At 51.1% G+C, this 10,576-nt stretch overlaps 2 protein-coding genes across 2 annotated transcripts; one reads left to right on the plus strand and one right to left on the minus strand.

Moving 5' to 3' along the window:
* Positions 1 to 240: 240 nt before the first annotated feature.
* Positions 241 to 3,773, minus strand: VC83_00649 (uncharacterized protein). Its single transcript, XM_024464336.1, has 3 exons — positions 3,413 to 3,773; positions 902 to 3,367; positions 241 to 853 (listed from the first exon to the last, which is right to left on the minus strand). Exons 1-3 carry the CDS (start codon positions 3,541 to 3,543, stop codon positions 505 to 507), a joined length of 2,946 nt encoding a protein of 981 aa, XP_024328740.1. The 5' UTR covers positions 3,544 to 3,773; the 3' UTR covers positions 241 to 504.
* A 524-nt stretch (positions 3,774 to 4,297) lies between these two features.
* VC83_00650 (uncharacterized protein) lies at positions 4,298 to 10,280 on the plus strand. Its single transcript, XM_024464337.1, has one exon. The coding sequence runs from the start codon at positions 4,482 to 4,484 to the stop codon at positions 10,077 to 10,079; it is 5,598 nt and encodes a 1,865-aa protein (XP_024328422.1). The 5' UTR covers positions 4,298 to 4,481; the 3' UTR covers positions 10,080 to 10,280.
* Positions 10,281 to 10,576: the final 296 nt, after the last annotated feature.

Consider the following 10,576-nt stretch of genomic DNA (forward strand, 5'->3'; position numbering starts at 1 on the left):
ATTCTATGCTGACGTTGGATTGGAGTTGGATCTACTATAATTGTAACGGATAAACTTCTTCAAATGCGGTTAGTATGCAGCGTCTCCATTGCTGAGTATATGCCAACGTCTTTAAGTCCACAATAAAGTTCCAAAGTTATGGACAAGTCAGTCTATGGCAAGTATCTGTCAAAAATAAGGGGTAGTTTCTTTGTTAAACAGACACCTTGGAAAGTTTAAGTGGTATTGGTTGGTAGCTCTCACAAGAAGTGTTCGATCACTTGAGACTCAATTTTATAACTATAAACAAAACATAACTAACTTATGTAAAATATACTAATAACACTCAAGCTCCCACCAGCTACACAGGCTAACTAACCACCGTCAGCTTTATAAGTACATACAGTACAACCAGGATATCGTGTACAAAGTCCAAGGAGCGCTTCCAAAATAAACCAAAAATCATCGACTATCATTATTGCTCCATGCCCATTTTTAAAACAAGTAACCCTCCATACACTCTTTTTACAGCTCATCCTTCACGTTCGTCTCGCTGGACGAAACTGCACTGCTGACGCTGCTCGCGAAATCCTCAGCGCGCTCGGTAGCCGATGCCGCAGCTGCGGATGCGGCAGTGATGACGGATTCAAGACGCTCGCTTGCCGCCGCGAGAGAGTCGGAATAGGCGGCCTGGACGGAGGAGAACATCTTCTCGTGGATGGGCTTCGGCGTTCTCTTAATCATTCCCGAGACAACAGCGGATGCGCGGGTGAGGCGCTGCTCCGCCTGGCTCGTCAGGGCGTCGTATGCGGCGCTAGCCTGGGCGATGGCAGATTCAATTGGCGTTGGGGTGCCCTTAACGGCAGAACTGGCACTGTATATTGTTAGTAACAATCGGACATCGAACTTGGGGCTGACTTACGCCGAGGAGGCTTCGTCATATTTCTCGCTGGCCATGTTTTCGGCAGAACCCTTCTCCTTTCCGTGCACGGCGGCACACGCTGCGGCCAGAACGCTCGAGTACTGCTCAGTAGCTACGCTAGTTGCACTTTCGACGTTTCCCTTGGTGGACTGTTGCAACAATGCCTCGCTCATGGTCTTTGTAACATCCGCGAGGCGCTCTCCAGCCTCACCAGCCATGCTTTGGATTTTCTCAGAGTAGGTATCCTGCTCATCAGATACACTCGAAGCGTTCGGGACCGCGCTCTTGACAACACTGGTTGCTGATGAGACAACGGATGATAAGGTGTCAAGAACTTCCTCGGCAGATGAAGATACGGTCTCGAGAACCTCCTCCGCGGACGCAGATGCCTTCTCCAGAAGACTGCTCGCGCTCTCGCCGACAATAGAGGTCGCCTTCTCTACGGATCCTTGCGAAGTCGCAATGACTGCGCTCGACGCCTGGTCCAGAATACTGCTCGCACTCTCGCTGACAACGGAGCTCACGCTCTCCACGGTTCCTTGCGAGGTTCCGACGACTGCGCTCGATGCCTTGTCAGCCAGGCTACTAGCAGATGCCTGAGCGACTGATACAACGCTTTCAACGGAAGCCTGAGCTGCCGACACAAAGCTCTCGGCGGATCCCTGCGACGAACCAGCAACACTATCGGAAACTGAGGATGCGGCGCTGGTGACACTTTCACTCACTTCCGAGGCATATGACTTGACATTCTCAGCCACAGACGATGCGCTCGCAGCTATCGAAGATCCCGCGTCCGCAAGAGTGGAGCTGGCGGCCTCAAGGGGTGAATCTGATGAGGTTTCGGCAGAGCCGACAATAACTTCGCCTGCCTCATGGACCTTCTCGACGACTTTTTGCGCGGCTGCCGCTGCCGCTGGGGGTAAAACATGGGTGCTGAAATCATCCGACGCATCGCCCATAGCTAGCTTCCACCTGCCGGTTTCCTTTAGTCGTGAAAGTTCCGTGGCAGAATCTTCAGCAATGGCCATAGCCCTGCTTTCGATGTCTTCCGATGCAGCTCGAGCAGCCTCCAGGCCTGGGTGGGCAGTGACTACTTCCTCCACATCATGTCGCCACTCGTCAAACTTGTTCTTCAGAGCGTGATACTTGGCCCAGTCTTTGTGCGTGACGCCATCAGTCCAAGCCCAGCGCATACCTATCTCTTGAAGTCCGAGGTCGCGAATATGATCGATGATTTGGAAGGTATCTACAGACGCCTTGGATACGAGGTTATTGGTTTCCTGGTCGAAAGAATGACGCCACTCTCGGACTGCTTGGGCCTTGTCGCGAATTGCCAGCCCAGCCTTGCGGATGGCACCGTTAAGGTGTTCTTCTTCGCCATGCAATCTGACAATCGCCACGATAGCCATCTTTAAGGACTGTATTTGCGACTTGACGGTTTCTTCGAGTTGCACCAAGTGAGCCTCTCCCATTCCCTGGGCTTGGGTATTTACCGCTCGGTCGATAATTTCTGTGATTCTTGCCTCTAGCTCATCTGATCCTTGATCTGCTGCCTTTGCAAATTTTTCTTGCCACGTCTTTAGGTCCTCCTCGACTACCTTTTGGGCATTGGCTCGCTGCTCCTCCTCCGTAAGAAGAGTAGGAGACGCTTCCTCCTGCGTTGTAGCAGAAGTAGAAGTCTCGGATGACACGCTAGAGACGACTACCGACTCAGTAGTAAATGGTTCGGTGGAGGCGGTGGTTGAAGCAGAGGAAGTAGTGGTATCTACCTCGTCAACGATAGATTGCAGCTTTTTTCCATCGCGATACCTGCCGAGACGCTCGCCAATTCGGATAAGTTGTGGCTCAACGTTCTCACCGTACAAAATTCTGGCCTTTGGCCAGATGGTGCGGTCGAGGAAAGCCATCCCGCATGCCCAGGCCCACTGCGCATAAGGAATACCTGTATTAACAGTGAAGGCTTTGCCGATTTCGTATGCCTGTTGGCCGTATGGCTCAATGGCCGCATAGGCAGGTAAGATGGAAGCGTAGTACGTCTGTAATGCATTCTCCTTCGCGAACTTTGCATACGGAACAGTAGCAGCAGCCGCCTTCTGAACATGCGGTGCTAAGGTCTTATCATATTGCTCTTGGGCGAGCTTGTTAAGCTTGATGACTTGCGGTTGGATTTGCTTCTCCCATTGCTCCTTTCCAATCGCCTGCGCTTGAGCCACGCGGGGTGCACCGTATTTCTTTCCATAGAAGACAGTTGGCGTAAACACATTCTTGTCCAGAACATTATAATATGGCCTTGCGGTGTCGACGTATGGCGCCGCATACGTGTTATAGTAGGGCGTAGCGTACGGGGCGAGAGTCGATTTGACTTGGAAGTATGGCTTGCAAATACGAGGAGACGCGTCGGTAATGAGATCGACTGATTCCGGGCATTGGAATATCACTGTGATGATGGAATACCAGGTGAGAAGCCTTGTCCTGTTAGTCGAGCTGAGGCCGAGGCTGGGCAATACTTGCCATGTGCTAGTGCTGAAGAGCCACATGAAGAAACTTTTCCGTGGCTTTGCCCTTCGCGCCCGTGGAGTCGCAGAGTGTCCATTAACCCCTTTGAAGTTCTCCAGGGCCTTTCCCTTGGTTTCCCCTGCCATCTCGACCAGCAGACTTCCCTCTATTCGTGAAAGTTTAGCAGGCCACGGTCTGAAGTTGATAGTCGAAGATGGAACGTAGTTGAATATGTGTGTTTATGAGCGCTGGCTGGCAGCAGCAACAAATGGCATTGAAGAAGATGGTCCAGAAGCGTGTCAAAGGATGCGCTGAGACTTAATAGAGTCGACAGGCTAAGTTCCTGTTCTTCGAAATCAGACGGAAGGTTGGGAACTGACGCTAGTACTAAAAGGGGAGCTGAAGCAAGTTAGGATGCTGGACGTCATATAGACGACGGCGGCCCGACAACCTTCCGTCTCAGACAGCCAGCCACCAATTCAAATGGCACAAGACCATCAGCATTTATAAAATATAAATATTTATAAGGTCTGAAATCGACAAAACCACTATATCAATAATTACTGCGATTATGTCTTTACCTCAGCCTGAAGATGAGAGGTTTATAGCAAGACAAGTGAAACTGTATAACTTCTGGAATCTGAAACCCAGATGAGACTGAGTATCCTCTCTACGAATCTGTTGATTGCAACGCACATTATCCGGCAAATAAAATACGTGTCTTTTGGCTCATTGTAGTTTCTGCTAATAAGTTTAGAGTGAAAAGTAATCCATATATTTTGCTCAAACGATCAACTTCCCCCTTGGAACGTTTCGTCATTGACCCATACCACGTGACCATGCACCGGATTTACTTAATCCCATCTCACATCTCGGCCCATATGGTTCGTAATTGTGTCCCTCCATTCCAATCACTCACAACGATCGCCTTTTATAAAGATAAAGAGTCGTCAAAAAACAAAGCTAGAGCCTGACCGACGCATCCCTGTCGCGCCACTTGCACCTTCAAATGCCACGATAGCATTCACTGAAGGGCTCTGCCTGAAACCTCGACATTTTGACAGCACCCTCCCCTATCTAGAAGATGGATACGAATATGAACGTCGGAACGGCCAAAGGCGATGAAACCCGCAACCCAGACGTCATGAACGACCCCGAGTATGCCACGAATGTAGATGGGGATGACGGTACCGGAGATCAAGACACATGCAGGATATGCAGAGGGGAAGCAACAGCGCAAGAGCCTCTATTCTATCCTTGCAAATGCAGCGGCAGCATAAAGTTCGTCCACCAAGATTGTCTTATGGAATGGTTGGGACATTCGCAAAAGAAGCACTGTGAGCTGTGCAAGACACCATTCCGATTTACGAAGCTATACGCCCCGAATATGCCACGAACGTTGCCTCTACCTGTCTTTATAAAACATCTCGCAGTTCATATCCTGAAGAATATCGCAACATGGTTGAGAATGTGCCTCGTCACGGTCGTCTGGCTCGTTGGCCTCCCTTGGATGATGAGACATATATGGGGCATTTTGTTCTGGTTTGCGGACGGAGGATGGTCTTTCAAGCACTATCAATTCAGCCGTAATATCCCCGAACAACTGCGAAACTCGTCGGAAGCACTTGCGGTGAATGAGAAGCTAGCAAGCCTGGCTGCGAACGGAACATCACCAGCCAATCCTCTCCTGGCATATCCGACAACGACGCCAATAATGTGGGAGGCCTTGACAAAACTCTACGAGCTCGTGGTGTCCCACAGGTACAACATGAGTTTGCCTGAACCGTCCATTACGGGAATTTTTAACTCCATTTATAGCACTATGGGTCTTCGCGAGTATGGCCTACCGAGTAATATTTCCAACAGAACAACAGGTGCCATGCTACTGGAGCCATACCCTGTTTTCAACCAAACGATCGTTATCAAACATCCTTCTCTCCTGAGCGACGTCTACTTCCTCAATAACCTTACGCGTAACAATTGGATCAACAGGGTCGTAGTGACGTGCTTAGAGGGACAAATAATAACGGTAGTTGTCGTTGTATGCTTCATCCTCATATTCCTAATTAGGGAATGGGTTGTACAACAGCAGCCTGGTATCAATATAGGAGCAGGATTCAATGCTGAATTTGCCAATCCCGACGCTCGGGAGCAACTTCCACAGGACCCCATAGAAAATTTGCGCCATGCCGACCGTGGAGACGTTGCTGCGATCGATCGAATAATCCACGACTTTGAGGCAATACAGGACGTCATAGATCGAAGAGCTGAAGACAGGGGTGAACCAGTTCCTGCTCGGGCCCGAAGAAGAATGGGTGGGTTTGACGAGAATAATGCCAACCGCGAAGATTCCTTGGCAGCAGCACGCAACCTCGAACGGCACGAAGCCCGAGCTTCAGACGACGAAGGAGACGAGGCCGATGAAGCACTTTTAGCTGAACTCCCTACCTCAATTGACCAGATTGATGCCACAGAGTTCATTGCTCTGTGGCGTCGTGCCGATGGCGATGCCGACCAAATCCTTAGACTTATGGAGGAGGAGGGACTGGGTGAGCGCTTAAAGTACTGGAAAAACGCGTTGGAAGCGTTGCGGCAAGGAGATGCGGAATCTGGGGTTGTTGGGAGCCGTCAGATTGGGAGAATTCCGAGCAAAAGCCCAGAGCCAAAGAATGACGAAGACCTGGGCGAAAGTTCCCGCAAAATGGACGGCCCCAAGTCCCGACCAGAAAAATCGCATCTGTTAACTATGGACCCGACACAGCAGGAACTTCACATTGGAGATATCCTTTATCACAAACTTAGTGTCTTAGTTCCGGAACTGGCGGGCAAGGTGACGGGAATGCTTCTTGAGCTGGAAACGCCCGAGCTACTTGACCTTGTGGATGATGATGATGCTCTTTATGCAAAGATGGATGAGGCCCTCATCGTGTACAACGGATTTCTGATGGAAGAGGGTAATGACCCGATCTTGACTAATGAGAAAGGAAAAGACCAGCTACTTAGAGAGTTGGTCCTTCGAAAGGCGAGGAGGATGCGTGTAGAGAGAGCAGAAAAGGTGGCGGATATATTCCTGGAAATGGACATTGAAGACCTCCTCAACATCATCGAGGACGACGTAACGTTCAAAACTAGGACTGAAGAAGTGTTTGCTTTCTACGAACTGCACCTTACTCAAATGCGGAAAGTTTTCCCTTCCAGAAAGGCAAAAGATAAATATTTGGCCGAGCATCCTGAGTTTATGCCGCCAAAAATTACGCCATCGTCAGCAGCATCTTCCAAGGCTGGTGCTGCCGATGACACTGCTACCCATTTCAGGCCTGGTTCAGCTTCTGATAGCGCACAAAAGCTTCCTTCGGCGCTTGCGCGCGACTACTGGGATTTCGATGGTCTACCAGATAATGAAGAGCAACATACGAATACGGACTCTGGAGACCAACCCCAAGGATCTTTCACCGACAGAAGCACTAATACTAATGGGCTTGGAGCAGGCAATGAGTCACTAGAGGTTCATGCTTCTGAACAGGATCGCCATTCTACAATGCAAGATGACTTGGTTGGTGGGGTAGATGATGCTGAAGGAAGTGACCGCCAAAGTACTGGTGACAGGGGGCAACCTGATAAACCCACAACCCCTCTGGATGGATCAGGTGCAGCTACCCCCCAGGGAGATAATGTGCCACCTTTGGAGAACCCGCCACCCCCTCCGGGTCCTGGTAATCGGCAACCACGAAATCCACCAGAAGGTATTATCGGCCACCTAACTGACTGGCTCTGGGGAGATGTGGATGGCGCGGCATATGAAGTTGAAGGCGACGATGAACATGTTGTTGATGATATCGACGCAGAGGAGCCTTTTGTTCCCCGCAATCGCCGCGACGCTTTAGACCATGCGATTGACATTGGAGCACCAAATCTCGACGACCCGCGTGATCTAGTTGCGGCTGTCATGGACAACCAAGCTGATGAGCTCGATCCGAATGCTCCAAATGAACTAGATGATGCCGAGGACTTTGATGGGATAATGGACCTTATTGGGATGCATGGACCTCTCACGAGCTTGATCCAAAATGCACTCTTTGGGGCTGTCCTCATATCGTTAACGGTCGCTCTCGGTGTTTGGCTTCCATATAATGTTGGCAAATTGACGCTGCTGTTGACCGCTAATCCGATTTCTACCATAAAGTTGCCGCTTAAACTCGTCTTCAAGGCTGCTGCGGTGATACAAGACCTGACACTGGTCTTAATCGGCTACATATCCTACGCTCTCATCCGAATCTTTTCCATCGTGATGTCTTCTTTCGCCATCAAGCCCAACAAATTACTTTTATCGACAAGCGATACAGCGAATATGGCCTTGAACAGCTTAAAATTTGCCTATTCTGCGGGCGAGCGCGTCACGGGAGGGTTCATCGGTGCGATGGCGCAAATCCCCGACTCTGAGATTCCCGCGTTCTCAGCCGCATCCCACGAATCATTAATTCAGATTCAATCGCTTTTCTCGAAAGTCCTAGGGTTCATCACAGGCTCCAGTCTTGCCCAGGCCGTAATTTCAAGTACGGGGTCTGAAGCTTTACCCGCCTTTGATACTTCGCATCTCAGAGAAGCTGCAGCGGCAGTCGGTCAGTCGATTATGGCCTATCTATCTGCACTTCCATCGATGTTGGCCAAATCGGAAACATGGGTTATCAGACTCAATGCTCACCGTCGAGCAGAGCCCATTGATCTTGCACTATCATATTGGGATGGCACTGATCGAGCTTACGCAATTATAGCCGGATACGCGGCGTTCATTTTTCTCGGAGCTGCCTATATCAGAAAAGGCTCGCCGTTTTCGTCATCCCAAACCGGCAAGGACTGGGAGTCTACGATTATAGACGTCTTGAACCAGGCTGGTGGAGTCATGAAGGTTATCCTGATCATTAGCATCGAGATGCTTGTTTTCCCGCTCTACTGCGGCGTGCTATTGGACGCGGCAATGTTGCCGCTGTTTGAGAATGCCACGGTTGCTTCGAGGGCGATGTTTGCCATCACATCGCCGCTCACATCGGTCTTCGTCCACTGGTTCGTGGGAACGTGCTACATGTTCCATTTCGCCCTCTTTGTGTCCATGTGTCGCAAGATACTGCGATCCGGGGTACTGTACTTCATTCGCGACCCTGACGACCCCACATTTCATCCTGTCCGGGATGTACTTGAGCGGAACGTGGGCACGCAACTTAGAAAAATTACATTCAGCGCTACAGTTTACGGCGCTCTGGTTATGATTTGCCTTGGCGGTGTTGTGTGGGGCCTTTCCTTTGCATTCGTCGGAGTTTTCCCCATCACCTGGTCCTCGAATGATCCGGTACTAGAGTTTCCGGTTGACCTTTTGTTTTATAACTTTTTGGTGCCTGTGGCGGTCAAATACTTCAAGCCGTCCGATGCCGTCCAGGCTATTTATTCATGGTGGTTCAGACGATGCGCACGAATTTTACGGCTTACGTGGTTCCTCCTTGACGAGAGGATGAATGATGAGGAGGGCTATTTCCCTCAATGGAGTTACTCATGGAAGCGAATACGGGGCGATGACCTCTTCAAGGACGGCAAGCCGCATCCCGAAATTCCCTTTGTTAAGAATGGGCGCTATGTGAGAACTCCAGACTCGGACATGGTCCGCATCCCCAAATCCAGGAACGCTTTCCTGGAGGTTAATGAGAAGAACCAGCGGATTGACGGCGAGCCCGATCCCGAGGAGGGTCTGCACGGGACAAAGTCGAAACTGTTCAAGATGGTCTACGCACCGCCGTGGTTCCGTACCCGCATCGCAGGCTTCATCTTACTCCTCTGGCTCTTCGCCGCCATCACCGGCTGCTCGCTCACTCTAATCCCCCTCGTCTTCGGGCGCTGGGTATTCAACACGATCCTCCCCTTCAAAGTCAAGAAAAACGACATCTACGCCTTCTCAATGGGCATCAACATCCTCGGCAGCCTCGTCTACTGCCTCATCAATCTCCGCCCCGGTGCCGAGGCCCTGCACACCGCAGCAGTAGCCAACGCCCGCGCCCCCACTGCCATCCTCCGCAAACTCCTCGCCCTCTCCATCCGCACCCTCCGCCTCTCCTACGCCTACGGCGCCTTCGTTTTTCTCCTCCCTACTCTCGCCGCCGCCCTTGTCGAGTTCTACCTCCTCATCCCGCTACACACCTATTTCGCGCCGGGTTCCCGCCACACCATCCGCTTCGTGCAGAGCTGGACCCTGGGTCTACTCTTTGTCAACCTCGCACGACGCGCTATACTGTGGTATGCTGATTCGCGGCCCGCGGCTGCGCTCCGCGCGGTTGTGCGCAGGGGGATGCTGGATCCGGATGTGCGACTCGCGACGCGCGCGTTCATTGCGCCCTTAACTCTCATCGCGGTTGTGGGCCTTGCGGCGCCGATGGCATGTGCGTGGACTCTCAACGCGCTGGGCTTGTTTGGGGCGAGTGAGGAGGCGAGGACGCGGGTGTATAGGTACGCCTTCCCGGCTATGACGGCAGCGTTTGCGCAAGTGCAGGGGTTGGCGGCTGCGGCGGCGGTGGTTAGGGGGTGGAGGATGAGTATTAGGGATGAGGTGTATTTGATTGGGGAGAGGTTGCATAATTTTGGGGAGTCGAGACGGAAGGGGAGTGTGGGGATTCCGAGTATGGGGAGGATTGAGACATAGGGGTGGGGGAATGGAAAGGGAAATGGAAAGGGAGGAAAGGGGGAATAGGCGCGTTTGGTGATGGAGCGAGCGGGCTTGTAGATTGTGTATCGGGATTATATGTGTATGGCGCTCCCAGTGGTTTACGTAGGTTTAATATTACATGACGAGTGCCTAGATGTCTGTGTCCATACTGTACTCGTAATACTGAGAAGATCGACGATCTTGACAAATATTAGCCCATTTTTCAAATGAGTCACTATGCAGTGGTAGAGAAAAGCCCATTCCCGGATGACTTCAATAGTAATGGCAAGCTGTGGCGGCCTAAATTAAATGGTTCAAGTCGTCCCGTTATAGCTCTCACACGAGGCGATCACTTTATCCAACTACTAACCAACCTTCTCATATCGCTGCTGGCAATAATATCGCTGCTGTCGTTGGTGCTGACCTCGACGCTGTTGTCGGTGCTATTCCTGTTGTCGGATGAATGGTACTGTCACAAACGTTCTTGCTGTCGT

This window comes from Pseudogymnoascus destructans (assembly GCF_001641265.1).
Source record: "Pseudogymnoascus destructans isolate 20631-21 unplaced genomic scaffold scaffold_1, whole genome shotgun sequence".
Lineage (NCBI taxonomy): Eukaryota > Fungi > Ascomycota > Leotiomycetes > Thelebolales > Thelebolaceae > Pseudogymnoascus > Pseudogymnoascus destructans.